Genomic DNA, 15,397 nt, shown 5'->3' with positions numbered 1-15,397 from the left:
ATTATAATTATAATTTTTATTTTTATTATTATTCATTATTTATTATTTATTGACTATTCCAGTTCAGTTCAAAAGAAAGTATAACTCGAGACCTTAATAATTCGAGTTAAGCATGCTTACACCCGGCATAGAAAGCTAGTGAAAGCAAAAACAATAGTAACATGGATTTTTTTTTTGCATTCAACACCTTAAAAACTCAACTTTTATAATTGAACCCCTTATTTAATTTTTGTTATATTTAAACACCTTGAAAAAAAAAAAGTTAAAAATTGATGCCACCAAAAACTGTTTTTTTTAAGGGGTTAAATGCAGGGGCGGACCTATATGGTCCTGGAGGGGTACAAAGGGACCCCCATTATTTTTTTAAAAGAACTGTTAAACTGATATTAAGGTAATTAATTGCACTGGAATATTTAATATATTTGTAACTAACTTATAATAAACACAATGAAATATACTTGTTGCTTAGTGGTTTCTTAACTACTATGTTGTAGATGATACCAGGGTTCGAATCCTACCGGGGATGTTGAATAATAATTTTTTTTCCAGTTAATTTGTCTTTCACTTGTCCTTTGTTGATCCTCTAAACTCTTTGTTTTTTCCCCTTTGTTGGTCTTTTTTTTTCCCTTCATAACTTTTATTAATTTTATTTATTATTTTATTGTTTCTATAATAATTCATGATTTTGCTTTTACAAAACTATAAAATATTAGTAACGTTTATTTTTTTTCTTCTAAACTATTTTGTAATTGCCATAAGATATATAAGTAATGTATTTATACTTCATTTTTATACACTTAAAGTTGCAATTAAGAGGTCTAATTATATAATAGCATAATACCCCATACATCAAAATTGATGTTCCTATTTTTTATTGGTGTCGTTGTGTGCAATTTGACGTTCATCGACAATTATAATAAAAAAATTATCTTTTAAAGTATCAAAAACTTGTCGTATATACTCATATTTTTCCCCATTTTATATGAAATCGCGCCAAGTTAACCCTATAATTTATATTAGGTATTGAGTTTTATTGTTATAAAACTCAAAAATTTAAGTTCCCGAATCTTCCACATATTTTATTATACTAAGCGTTTATAAAATTTTAACTATTTACCTTTCAATTTTAACTCTCTAAAAAGAGCAAATACGAGAAATTATAAAAAAATTTAGACCCCCATTTGTATATTTCTGAATCCGCCGGTTAAATGACAAAAAAATATTGTAACAAACACAAGAGACTCCTTTATTAATTTCCATATGATATTCTGGACTTCTGGTAATGTAGTTAGGATAAGCAGAATCTGAGAGCACCAATGGCCAGTTCTTCACAGCCAAGCTTGTTGAGCTACCACCATAGTTGCTGCTGTTCAACCTCTAATTCCAATTCTACCCCCATCGCTCGTTTCCCCTCTTCAATATCTCTCTCCAAACTTCATGGATCCTGCAAAACTCAGATTCCCAGAAATCTTTCCTTATCTCTGACTAAAACTCATGCAAAATTTGACAAATTCGAGGGCGGCGAGGACAGCCCTGTACAGCTGCAGGACGAACTAATACAACAAGAACAAGAAGGGTTTTCTGATCAACAAGTTAAAGAAGAAGATGATGAGTATGATTCTTTATTTATTTTTTAGTACTTTCAATTTTGTTATTTGGTTGCAATTGGGAATTTTGGTCTTTGTTAAATGTGTTAGAAATAAGATTTTAGTGGATAGATAAAAATTTGGGGAATTTGGGTGTGTTGGGGATGAAATAATAAAATCGGAAATGGGAAAGAAGCGACATAATTAAAGATATTAATGATCTCAAAGTTAAAACATGAGTTAATACAGTATGTTATACTTTGATAAAGATTGCATCTTGAAGACTTGACCTTTTTATCGGTGAATTTGAAATGATCAGTTTATCAATTTGGTGTTTTAGAAGTTGAATTTGTGTCCCTTTGTTTTAGTCAGCTAAGGTAGATTTTTCTCAAGCTTGAATGTTTAAGGCATTAAATTATATAGTTTCATGTCCGGAAATTGAGTTAATCCCTTAAATTAAGCTCATTTTGTGATCGAATAAGCGAAACTTTGAGTAGATTGGATGATCATATGATGCCAGTATGTGAAGTGTAACCCTCAGTTTGGTTTGCATGCTTTGTGTTCATAACAAAGTGTACTGATGGGTTTGGATTTGAATTATATGACAGTTGCTTGCCTTCAGATTTGGTGGGTGCGGTTCGACAATCAGGTCAAGCTAGTGCTTCATTCGTGGATGCTGGAGGATCAAGAGCCATCGTAGGTGCTTCAATAACACCCTGTAGAATGTAGTTGTCTCCTTTCCAAAATAGTAACGGTTTATGATTGAATATCTTAATATGCTCTTTAACTTAAATTGAGTAATCGAAGAGAGAGTAGAAATAATATCCCAAATTACGAGAAGTTGAGGCAATGTGACAAATTAAATCCGTAGGGTAGAGTAGTTACCGAAAGGATGGACTTACAATTACAACCAAAAGAATGACACTTATTCTAGATAAAGCGAGCATACGTGAATCGGTAGGTTGTACATTTAGATTATTGGAAGTGAGAATATGAAATGACTTTGATTTTGATACATATTTTGCTTGCTTGGGCTGAAGTCTTTTCCTGTTGGCAGGTTGAACTTCTAATACCTCAGCTGCAATTTTTGGATGATGAAGGTGCACAAGCTGACCTATGGGAACTATCAAGGGTTTTTATTGATACGCTTATTGAAGAAACAGGATGCCAGGTTAGTTAGGAAGCCTTAATCTATAGAAACTTTTCTCTAGTAGTTCTTGCGAGATCTGAGCTGATTGTTGACAGAACTATAGGTTTCAGTTATATGTTGCAAAAGTTATCAGAATACATCAAGTTAGATAAATTGTTTGAAAGCCTAATGAAATAAGCATGATCTCCACCGCTTGTACACAACTAAGTTTCATATTTTTGTTTGACAGAATGTAAAAGCAATATTTCCGGACACAGGAGCTGCTGCACTTCTGAAGTACCAGTGGAAAGATGCCGCCTTTGGATTCTCTAGGTATATATTCCTGATGTCTATTTCTTCGTACTCCGTATATGATTTCCCTTAGTAGTAAATGAAACCTTTTTTCTGGTCGCGTTTCCTTGCAGCTTAAGTGATAGGAAGCCTGTACAAGATGAAGATGAGATTATTGTCATGGTGGTTCCTGATTATCAGATGTTGGAATATGTACAGAAGATTGCTACTCTTCTCGCAGATGATCCGGTATCTATCTTGGCTTACATAGTCCTGTGTGAAAATTAATGTCCATTTCTCAAGTCTCAATGTCTATCTTGGCTCACTGCAATATATTATAAAATGAAGGGAGTTGGGTAGTTTGATGAGAATTGTGGTCAACTAGATTAGATCCTTAATATGAACTTGGGAGTACGACACATTATTTATAAGATTTTCCGATCATAGCTGCATGTCTTACTGAGTATGGAATTCCTTATAATTCTGTTAGCCAAGACCTCTCATCATGTGGAATCCACGCCTTGTCAGTGAAGATGTGGGAGTTGGCTTTAACGTTCGGAAGTTAAGACGCTACTTCCTGAGGTAAACTTACTGTTCTTCTCTTAATTTGAATTTGAACAACAATACCATCCATACATAAAGCTTGATCAAAATGCAGCTGTTGTATCATGGTACATCTACAATCACTTGGGTTTCACATTCTTCTCTTGCATTTCCCCTCCTCAGTCGAGCTTGTTTCATGGACCTGATCTTTGTCACTCTGGTTTAATTTTATTTTTAAGTACTAAGAAGTATCTGATATTTGATGCAGAACATTTTCCGTGGTTTATTCAATGAGACCTTTTCCAACTGGTGCAGTGTTTAGGTGTTATCCTGGGTAAGGACAGACTATGTTGTTGTGTTCTTGCTTGGTTTATTACAGATTTAACTGTGTATTTTTTTTAACATGCATATTTGTTATGTTATCACCCAGATTATGGAAGGTCTTTTATGATGACAAGGACAGGATGGGCAGGTATCTGCTTGCTAAAGAACTAATTAGCCGTCCTGATGCTGGAGAACTAGAGGTCAGTTGATACCCAACTCTTTGTTTGAAAGACAAAATTGAGCTCAGTTCATGAGACACAAAATTTCTTTCTACATTGACAGGAAACAATGCAAATTCCCCCATTCCATTGCTCCTCACTTTACTAATCTCCTTCTCCAAAACCAAATTATCAAATATCTCCTTCACCTGCTCGACTGTTACTTGTACGGGAAATGCTCCATCCAAGTTATTAATCTCGTGTCGAAGTCCATCAGCTGTAGCGACCTTATGTCTAATAAGTAGTTTTAAACAGACTAACTTGAGGTTATCAATTAAATCCTCATCAAGTATTCCGTCCTGATACCACACACCGCCATGAGCCGCTTCTTCCCTTTGGCTTTAACATCAGCCACCTCTCTGATCATTTGATTCAGTTGGAGAGCCTTAACACAGTTATCAATTATCTTTGTGTTGTTCATGTTCAATTCTCTTCTTATGTCTCCCTTCCATATACCCATATCCCCCTTGCTTTTTAATCAGATTGTATACATTACGCTCATCAGGGGTCAACTCTTTTGAAGATCCATTTGATCCTGGCCGCGACCGCTTGTAACCCAAAGCCCCTCCCTTTACACTCATCTCTTAGAAAACAAACCTAATTACCTACTGGAACAAAATTCATTGCCTGCCAGAAAAAAGAAAAAAAAGCTGTTAGTCCAAAAACAAAGCGCTACACCCTCAGAAATCAAACATAAATCTTCAATTAAAAACTAAATGTTCGGCACAAAGTCTTGTACTAATCCAACAAGCCAAAGATAAAGATCTTGGTTTTACTACGAAGTACTCCACTTGATAAGAAAAATTCCCTCCATCCATAATGTTGCCTAAAAGCCCTAGTGGTATGGACTGGTCTGCTACTGCCAAGCCTACTTTCTTGTAACTATAAGGAATTTAGGCAAGAAGCATGAACAGCTAACAACATCTTGTCATCCAACGTCAAAGTATCAAACTCACCAAAGTCACCACAACGGATATCAGCTTCATTTCTCTTTTATTACGGAGTACCTATTAATCAACCCGTTAAAAAAGAATGATTTTTCCTTCCAATCGAAATGAATATTTTTTATCTGCTAAAACTTTACTTACTCTCCTTTCCCTCCACCAACTAACAGCAGATGAAGAAAATATCATCCAGTCTAAACCAAAGAACAATACAACTTATACAAGAGCTAACTAGTCCTGCTAGTCCATGGTGAATGTCACCAAATAATTCTAATTGTAACGCTGAATCAGTCAAATAGCGGCAAATGAATCGAAGCTGCTCTTAATAACTGACAATTAAGAAAAAAATCCCAGAAAACCCTTTCATCTTCTCCCTCTCTTACATGTCTCCTCTCATTGGGATTTTATGTGTAATGTAAAGTCTGAATTTTCCTCGCTTAATGTCAAACATATAAAATCAAGCACATCTTTGTTGCCTCAGCAGGTCACCTCATATTATTAGGCCCCTATACTCAGTTACAAGCTCAGAAGCTCCGGAATCACTTAGACAACAACCTCATTTTATTAGGCCCCTATACTCAGCTACAAGCTCGGAAGCTCCGAAAATCACTTCGACAACAATTATGTTACTGAAATTACATGAACGAAACTCCTAAATGAATACAACATTTCGCATGCTCATTGAACAATCTTCAAGACTAGCAAACACTTACTCAAGGCGTATACACATATCAAACCTAAAATAATTAACACGGGTGAATTTGCACATTGTCCTTCATAATTCTGAAAACCTCAATCACAATAGAAAAAAAAATCAAGTCCTCATTCTAATTAATTTATGAATTAGAAGACCCTAAGCAAAAAAATCTAAATTAGAGGATTGCTTGACTAATTCACTGCAGCAGCGACTAATATTGAAAACCCTAGATTTTCCCACATTTTCATTCCCCACTAACCTAATTCGCCCAAATCAACCCATCAAATTTGTAATCATAAAATGATCTAATTGAAAGGATCAAACTAATGCACAAATCAACCAAATTCATCGATAAGATATAGGCCCTGTTTGGTTAGGAGCTGTTAGCTATTAGCTGATAGCTGGTTTGACTAGCTGTTAGCGGTTAACTGTTTGCATTAGCTGATTTGACTAGCTGGTTGCATTAGCTGTTTGTGTAAAAGTGTTTGGTAAATTAGCTGATAGCTGTTAGCGGTTTAATATGTAAAATGACCATTAAGGACATTGACATACTTTGTTTCTTATTAATATATGACAAATATTTTATCGTGTTAATTTTTTCTCTCTATATTTTTCTAATAAACATTGACTAAATAAAATAAAATTATATTTTAAAAAAAATTATTCTTTGTTTAATTTTTTTAATAATATATATTTTCAAATAGATAAATATTACTAATGAAATTTTAAGCATGATTGCAATATACTTCAATTGCTTCAAAGTACTAATATAAAATTTATTATAACAAAAAACGAATCTAGTAAATATGGTGAAATGAAAAAGAGAGTCAGTAATGTTTTTAGGAGAAAAATATGTAGGGTACCAAAATTGATAGAGGTTGTAATAATAGGCAATAGTAGGACAAAATAGTCATTTTCATCCACTTTCTCAAACCTCTAATTGCAAAAAGATCTTATACTGAGCTTTTTCAAAATTAGCGTTTTCACCCCAAAACTCTCTTCCAATCCTCTCCTAACCAAACACTCCCAATTAGCTTTTTCTAAAGGTCAAACCTCTAATTCACCCCAAAAAGCTCTTTTTCCCTCAAACCTCTCCTAACCAAACACCCCCTAGCAGAATGGTTGAATTGAAACATCAGAAATTGTAAACCTAATTAGCCGAAAAGAACAGAAAATGGATAAACGAACCTTAGAAGAGCAAAGAGCGAAGCGAAGAGGAGAGTGGGTCATACATGGTTAACACATGACTTGATCCTACAAATTTGACAAATTAAGCGACCGAAATGATAGAAGGTGACTAATACAATGATTTTCTAGTAAAAATAAGAGCCATAAACACACTTTTGATCACATAAGATCAATATTAGGGTCATACATGGTTAACACGATTCTACGAGTGTTATTTTAAAGCTTACAATTCCAAATAATACAAGGAAAATATTTGTAAGCATTACAACTTCTACTATCCTTCACATTGACAAGCAGCCAAGCACTTGTCACCAATTCACCATCATATGAAGCAGACAAGCAGCTCTATACGATCCTGCCGTAATTACGATTTAAATGGCCAAGATCAGGATCGTTAGAATCGGTGATACGATCCCACCGACTCTATACGATCCTGCCGTAATTACGATTTAAGCTTCGATCGGGATCGCGATTCTAACAACATTGCCCTAGAGACTCAGAAAAGTAATTTGATCAGTGGTTGGTTGGGACATTCAGAAATAGGAGTGGTTTTAAACAGTGAGACATATGAATAAGACACAACGCGCATACTATCTTTTTTTTTTTTTGTTAATGTGTCAAATATTTGCTTGTACTTGATGCAGGGAATTTTCGGAGATGTTCAAGAGAAGACAGAAGACGGACCATCTATATTTGCTAGAGCAGCAGGCATATTCAACTCAATAAATAGGTTCATGAGAGTCATATCAAAATAACAATCTGGGATATGTTAAATGCATTTTTCCAGAAAATCCAGGTTCTTCTGGGTCAGCTACATTCTTCCAATTCCTCTATGTAATTAAACAGAAAATGCAAGCAAATTTTGTACATGGGAATTGATTGGATCATAGCATAAAATTGACGAAGATTTCTGAACGGAAACTTATTGTCAGAAAGCCTCCTGTTTACAACAGATACAGCAAGCCTAAATCAACAATTTCGTAAGGCCAAAATAGCTTCACATTAGTAGACCAATGAAGTTTCACATTTCAAAGGATATTCCCATTGATACAATTTGTCATCAGAAATCTGAATCCAGTTAGGTCTGTTCGATTTTTTTTTTTTCTAACAAACAGAAATAGGTTAAACTTCTGATGAGACAACTACAGTAAGTGGAAGAGCAACAATTTAGTCTTTTGCACCAAAACATTGATAATTTTCATACCAGACAGATATGAAACAATATAAGATCTCCACCAAGTGAGCTGCATCCATAGTTCATGTATTCAAACAAATTCCGAGTTCTACAGCAAACATTGACTCATTACATATAGTATAGGCTGACTGTCCCATTTTCCTTCATATAAACCTTTTACAAGAGGGTCAAGAGGGCACGAAGCACTACCTTGAGGAGTAAATCCTAGCTGATGATAACGTATACGCAAGTGAATTACAAAAAAGTCAGACTTTGCTTATGTTTCTATATCTGGTCCTAAGTTGACTGCACTACCAATAGCTTCAGGTAGACTCGCCTCTTCATTCTGACCCGTGTAATACACGATGAACCTCTTATCTGGTTTGTATCCTTCATCTGCCAGTTGCAGATATAACTCTGCAAGAATAGCGTAAATGATCTCAGCTTGTGGATGCATCTGGTCACATACAACAAAGCTATGAACTTTTCTCTCAATTTCGATCCAACTTTTACCAGTTTCCTTGGACAAGCCCACCTCTTTCATTCTCTTTATAGTCTTTGCTCTATCTCTCCAACTCCCTTCACATGAATATATATTCGCCAACTGTACAAACGGAGCAGGGTTATCAGGTTCTAGCAGCAGCAATTGATCAGCAGCATATTTTCCCATTTCAGAGTCACCACAGATGGCACAAGCGCCAAGCAGAGCTTGCCATACAAGAATTCCAGGGTTTACTGGTAAGTTAGCTACAAAACTTTTAGCTTCACTAAGAAGCCCGGCTCTTCCTAACATATCAATGACACAAGCATAATGTTCCATTCTTGGATTGATTTGATGAATTTTGCTCATTGATTCAAAGAACTTCATGCCTTTATCAACTAGACCAACGTGACTGCAAGCATGTAGCAAAGATATGAATGTAACATCGGTAGGTTCTACTCCTGCCAATAACATTTCTTCATACAATTGAATGGCTTTCAGTCCATCGCCATGACGAGCAAACGCTGCTATTATAGAATTCCAAGAAACTGAGTTCCTCTGACACATCCGACTGAAAGCTTTCATCGAATCCTCCAATTTCCCACACTTGGAATACATGTTTATGAGTCCATTGCTAACGAAAACGTTTGTGCCAAATCTCTTTTTGATAACCAATGAGTGAATCTGCTGCCCAAAAGCCAAAGAAGTGTCTGTACCAAACACACCAAGAATAGCAGAAATCGTATTTGGATCAATGTCGATCCCTGCTCTAATCATTTTGGTAAAGATTTGGATGGCTTCTTCTTCAAGCCCGTTTTGAGCTAAACCAGCAAGCACAATTGTCATGGAAACCTCATCAAGCTTATCTGCAGAGTAAAAAATCTGCAAGGCATCTCCCATGCTTCCACATTTAGAGTACATGTCCATTAGTGCACTCTCGATACAGAAATCAGATTCAGATCCCTGTTTTAACACTAGCCCATGAATTTGTTTCCCTTCTTGTAGAACCTGTAAACTAGCACAAGCCGATAACAAGCTCGAATACGTCACAGAATTAGGATCCACCGATGTGCCACGCATTTTTATGAACACATTCAAACTATCCTCGCACAGTCCACTTTGCACTAAACCAGAAATTACAGCAGTCCAACTAACAACATTCCGCTCACCCATTTCATGAAAAACTCGCTCCCCAGAGCCAGAACACCCACATTTGAAATACGACGTTATCAAAGCATTTCCAATAGCGATCTCACATCCATAACCACTCCGAATCACCAACCCATGAACCATTTTACTCACCCTAATAGAATCCAGTCCATCACAAGCTGATAAAACAGTAGTGAAAGTAGCTTGATCAAGCTGGCCAATACCCAATTCAACCATATCCCTGAAATACAGAAACCCAATTCCAAACTCCCTGTTACTCAAAAACCCAGAAATAACTGAATTCCATGAGACAGCATCTCTCATGGGCATTTCATCAAACACCTTAAGAGCATCCCTTAGCGCCCGGCATTTTGCATACATAGAAAGCAGGGAGTTCCAAACAACAATCCCAGTTCTGGGTTCATTGCAATTTTTAGGGTCATAATAGTAATAGTTTTTAATGATTGTAGAGTGAAGAGATGAACCCAGACGAAGATTTCCTTCTCTTCCAAATTTCGAAAGAAGACGGCTTGTATGAATGTGGGTGAGAATACATGGAGTGGGGTTGAAATTTGGTAAAGTCGTGATATTTCGCGTGAAAGAGGAGAGAGAAAAATAGAGAGGATGGATTAGAGAGGACAATTCGTGAGATATCCATCTGGGTTTCATCCATGTAGCAACCTATCTGCGCTATTCTCCTAACTAGTTCGGAGTTTCTGGAGAAGAGAAATGCGCGCTGAAATAATTTATAAAACCCAGATGTGTGTTTAAAAAACCCGGGCGGCCACAATTAAACATAGTTGTGGGGCCGACCTGGCCCGATCCGGATGAAAAAGACGGGCCTGGCATAGGCACGAAAAAAGTACAGGTCGGCACGAGCACAAGGTCGTGGGCGGTGTCTGAGCTACATTATTTTAGAAAAAACATGACAAGACACGACACGAAACTGGACAACATAGCACGCTACATGTAGTACAATTGGCCTTTGGTACGACGGCCTGTATACCTGGGCCCTGTTTCAAAATTTTCGGCCCGACCCGACACTTGTAAAGTGGGTTTGGCGTGGGCCGGACCTGTTCAGGCCATAGCCCATGGGTTCGGCCCGAAGACCAACCCTACCCGGTCCGCTACCATCTTTAGGGCCCACGACTGTGTATTTGAAGTTAGTTTAGGCTTTACAAGGACTCACAATTTCACTTAGAGTAAGTCTTATGTTTTTTGGTAAATAAAACAAAAAAGAAATTTATGTATCACAAGTTGAAAAACTTCTAAATAACACTACTACAAAAATGGGCAAAGAGACCCGTCCAAAAAGGCATAAGAGACCTCCTCTGAGGGGGTCTAAAGTTGGAGACCCTTCATGTAAGAAAAGGGGTCTCTTACGTAGGCCTTTAGGAAAATATTTTAGAAGGGAAAGAGACCCCATATGTAAGATATGGGGTCTGTTTATTAAAAATATTCTGACCCCATATGTAAGATATGGGGTCTCTTTGATTTTTTTTTTATTTATTTTTTAATAACCTCATACCCCATATGTAAGATATGGGGTCTCTTTGATTTTTTTATTAATTTCTTTTCTAATAACCTCGGACCCCATATGTAAGATATGGGGTCTCTTTGAACTTTTTAGTATTATGCCTAGAGAGCCCTTTTTACGAATAACGGGTCTCTTTTCATGTATTTTTTTTTTAAAAAAAAGCGTTAATTCAGTACCTGCTATTAAACTTACATTAAAAAACCAACTTTAATAAAGCACCAACTATTATATATTCAACTAAAAACTCTTCTACAAAATCGTTCATGATCTATCATGAACATATATCCAAAAAATTTACATATATATCTGAAAATTGTACAAGTACAAGAAATATATATAATCAATATAGCCTCATTTAAACCTTGCATCTTCATTGATATGCTAATCATTCCAAGGCCGGGACAACCACAAGCTATGCTTCTGATCCCTAAATCTGTATGTTAGACAAATGTAGAGGAATTAGTACATAAAGAAAAATAGAACACAACACATATGAACATGCAGGGGTAAAACGGATAGCAACTGCCAAAAAATATGAAAGGACTTGTTGTAGCCTCAAATTGTCTCCATCAGATACATAGAGGACAAACCAGCAGGCAAATTGCGCATGAGCTGCACTTGGCTTTCCTGGCTAAAGGGTGTTACCTGACTCATGACAGCCTCAAGAACTTCCGCAAGATTGAATTTAGCAGTTCGGGTTTCCATGTAACTGCAAGCAACAGTCAAAATCCAGCTAGTTTCAGAAATCTTATCCCCTAATATAAAATTATTGATAGAAAAACCAAAAAAGGTTAAATTCTTAAGTTATTAGAGAAGTGATATCTCTGACAACTAACTTGAATCATCAAATAAAGGGAGCAAGCAAAGGAAGAATGGAAAATGAAAGAACTCCAAATAATAAACTGAATATCGAATCCCCAATAAACTGAACAGTAAATTACATTTCTGAGGTAGAATGTAGAAATTGTTTAAACTCAAAGTTAGAAATCTAAAAATGATCAATGAATAATAAAATCTTGAAGCAATAAAGTCCACTTACATCAGCCACTTTCTCCTAGGAGCTATCTGCAAAGATCCTCTAAATTGCTGAAACCAACCTTCTTTTTCTCATTTTCTAGCATTACTGTAATTTACTTGCTGCACCACCAAAGGAAATGAATCTTAGTCCGAAATGGATGTACAATATAAGAGATAAAAGATAACATAATCTTTTTATCTTTATTCCAACATTTCATACACCTATATAACTCAAACTCTTTTCATATTATATAATTAAATTATACATCTATATTCCAACCAGCTTTCAAAATGACACCTAGTTACCTCAAATTAGGCAAAAGGCTTAACAACATTCAACGAGAATTATGAACTCCAGCCCTCTTCGATCCATCCCCAAGACCCCAAAACAATTGAAATACATGAAGCACTAAAAAAATAATGGATTACGCCGCTGATTTGGCAATAAGTTGTCACAATCATCTTCAATAACAACTTTTCTAGAAAAAATTACCACCAATATTTTGTTGTTATAAGCTCAAATCCAAGTCACAACAAATTGAATCTAACTGAGCCCCAATATGGAACTTTGAGTAACCACATGAAAACAAATCAAAACTAGAAAGAAACAACAGTAGCCAAACAAAGAAGAGAGAGACAATGAAAAGAAATGTAAAAGGAACTCATGTCTGTAATGTAGAACAGATACCGATGTTTTTATCTATCCAATTCAAGTCTTGTACAAGAGTTTGGCAGGAACAATTTGCAAATTACAACCAAATATACCCTATCTCTCCTCTCTTTAATTAGCAATATGCACCTTATTCATTATGTCCCCATTACAGATATAAAATGGTAACCAGTCTTCGCATCAATACTATGGAAGACATAGTCTGACAGACAAATGATCTTACCTAGGAACTTTCCAAGATGCTCTGGCCAGTGAGCGCCCCTCTTATCAAATGGCTTTTCATCCCGAACTTCCCGCTTCTTGAAAGTTCTGCCCTTAGTTTGATTCCCTGACGAACTAGGCCTCACACGAATGCATTTCGATGAATCTTTAGGACCCTAATATTTTCATGAAAATTCAACATTAATGGTACAATGAGGCAACGATAAGAGGACAAAATAGAAACAAAATTAGATAATTCACCAACTCAAACATGGTATTTCCGATACCAAATGAGATAAATGAAATAAACTTTTAACATCAAGCTTGAAAAATTCAACAGGAAACTATTCCAAATCAAGGTCCCAACAATAATAATCATTTATCATAGAACAAAACTGAGATAAAAAACTCAATAATCTCAAGACCAGAAACAAACCAGGGAGATATTTCCAAATCTGCTTGCTATAACAGCAAAAAACGCCAGAGAACAAACAACGGCAACTAACATCAAAATTTAACAAATAACTAGATTATTACTAGCCCATAATAACCATCAAACTCTCAACCAAACAAAATTATCTCTGTTAAACACACTACATTTTGTAGTTGTTTCTACTTCTGCCTAATGTAGCAAGCAGGGACGATGACGACGACCAGAACACTAGCAAAAATAGCTCCAAATAACAGGTAATTGAGTCTTCAATCCTTTGAATTTGTTATTACTTTGCTTCTCCTCAACATAGCTGCTGGAATAACAGCTTCTCTCTTTGTAACTTTCTCCATCAAAACTCCGATCAATTTATCAGATTCTGTCAATTTCTTCACCAATTCATCCATTTTCTCATCCATTTGCTTCACCTTATCCTCAGATTCCTTCAACAAAGCCTTAAGATCCGCAACGAACTCTTCAACCTCATCCGTTTAACTTCGGTATCCACCTTCAGTACCTTCCGAAATTTCCAGTAATATACTGGCCGACTGTGAAGGAAAGTACCACTAATTTTTGAGCAGGACTCTGATCTTATGAAAATAAGGACATCGTTCATTTCTTCATAGTCAAAAGATGCAAAGTTAAACCCCATACATTCCATGAATCCTTTTCCAGTGACCAGAATAAAAGATAAAAAACAAGATGTAAACTCCCAAGTTAACAAACTCCAATATGCAAAGATCGCATAGCATAATGTTATATTGTTATCACACTCTAACCTGCAGCAGAGAATATACATAGAAGAAAAGCTTGATTTCTGAAGGTGCCCTCTTTAGTAATTATTTTCCCTTAAAAAAATCATACTTTCCCCATGAAATTGGAAAATCTAACCCCAAAATTGCAATTACATGAACATTTAAACACAAATCGCAACAATTGAAATTTTAGAAATTCTGGGGGGAAGTCCAACTTCGTGGTTGAAATTGAAGTTGAAAATTTCAGTAAAAAAAAACCTAACTTGTAGCAGAAATTACAAATTGAAATCGAAAATCAAAAGAAACCACAAGAAATTCATAAATTCGAAACAAGAACTAAAGAGAAAAAGAGAGTGATGAGAACAAAAACCTAAATTTGTAGTACGCTAGAGATGATCGACGGTGAGGTCGACGGTGATAGTGAAGACGACAATCGTAGCGCGGGTCTCCGTGTGGTAGTGCGATTCGCCGGTGGTAATGAGTTCGTCAATGGTTGCCTTGCCCTAGCTTCTATGTCGAGAGAAAACCGAAAGAAGAAAGAGGGATAGACTGATAGAGGGCGAATATTGGTTTCGCAAAGTTTTTTTCGGTGCCAAGACAAGTGAAGGAAATAGAGACCCGTTATGTTAGATGACGGGTATTTCTTTATTTTGCTTTTGCTTTTTTTTTCTACGAGAGAGTGGTGGGTCCAGTGATATATAAGAGACCCGTTTAGGTGAATAAAGGGTCTCTTGTTTCTCTTATTTTATTTTCTGTATAAAAAAATTGCTCCTTTTATATATTAGAGACCCGTTAAATTAAATAAGGGGTCTCTGTTTTTTTCCCCACTAATTTTAAGTGGGCCCTTTGACTCATAAGAGACCCGTTATCTATAATATTAGATTTCTTATACTAAAGAGACCCGTTATGTTGATCAACGGGTCTTTTATTAAGGGTCTCTTTGCCCATTTTTGTAGTAGTGTAATCTCCTTAATTGGAAAAATATGTCAATTAAATGGGCATTATCGTAAATATAATGAAATAAAATCTAAAAATTGCATACTTCGTATATAGTCCAATTGAT

At 35.9% G+C, this 15,397-nt stretch overlaps 2 protein-coding genes across 2 annotated transcripts; one reads left to right on the top strand and one right to left on the bottom strand.

Moving 5' to 3' along the window:
• Positions 1–1,244: 1,244 nt before the first annotated feature.
• On the top strand, positions 1,245–7,841 carry LOC110800993 (uncharacterized). The gene is made up of 9 exons (XM_022006303.2): positions 1,245–1,612; positions 2,195–2,282; positions 2,644–2,757; positions 2,966–3,048; positions 3,141–3,255; positions 3,497–3,588; positions 3,818–3,883; positions 3,980–4,073; positions 7,565–7,841. The coding sequence occupies exons 1-9, from the start codon at positions 1,317–1,319 to the stop codon at positions 7,673–7,675; spliced, it is 1,059 nt and encodes a 352-aa protein (XP_021861995.2). The 5' UTR covers positions 1,245–1,316; the 3' UTR covers positions 7,676–7,841.
• A 310-nt stretch (positions 7,842–8,151) lies between these two features.
• Positions 8,152–10,527, bottom strand: LOC110800992 (pentatricopeptide repeat-containing protein At3g05340). Its single transcript, XM_022006302.2, has one exon. The coding sequence runs from the start codon at positions 10,391–10,393 to the stop codon at positions 8,372–8,374; it is 2,022 nt and encodes a 673-aa protein (XP_021861994.2). The 5' UTR covers positions 10,394–10,527; the 3' UTR covers positions 8,152–8,371.
• Between the last annotated feature and the right edge of the window lie 4,870 nt (positions 10,528–15,397).

Source organism: Spinacia oleracea, chromosome 4, assembly GCF_020520425.1.
Source record: "Spinacia oleracea cultivar Varoflay chromosome 4, BTI_SOV_V1, whole genome shotgun sequence".
Classification (NCBI taxonomy): Eukaryota; Viridiplantae; Streptophyta; class Magnoliopsida; order Caryophyllales; family Amaranthaceae; genus Spinacia; species Spinacia oleracea.
The sequence above is the reverse complement of the archived record's forward strand: the minus strand, read 5'-3'. Positions and strand labels throughout refer to the sequence as shown.

Excerpts from the sequence above, each read along its gene's own strand:
- LOC110800993 (XM_022006303.2), top strand. The coding sequence starts at position 1,317 with ATGGCCAGTTCTTCACAGCCAAGCTTGTTGAGCTACCACCATAGTTGC. Across the intron at positions 2,283-2,643 it reads CTGGAGGATCAAGAGCCATC|GTTGAACTTCTAATACCTCA; the intron begins GTAGGTGCTTCA and ends TCCTGTTGGCAG. Across the intron at positions 3,884-3,979 it reads GTGTTTAGGTGTTATCCTGG|ATTATGGAAGGTCTTTTATG; the intron begins GTAAGGACAGAC and ends GTTATCACCCAG.
- LOC110800992 (XM_022006302.2), bottom strand. The coding sequence starts at position 10,393 with ATGAAACCCAGATGGATATCTCACGAATTGTCCTCTCTAATCCATCCT.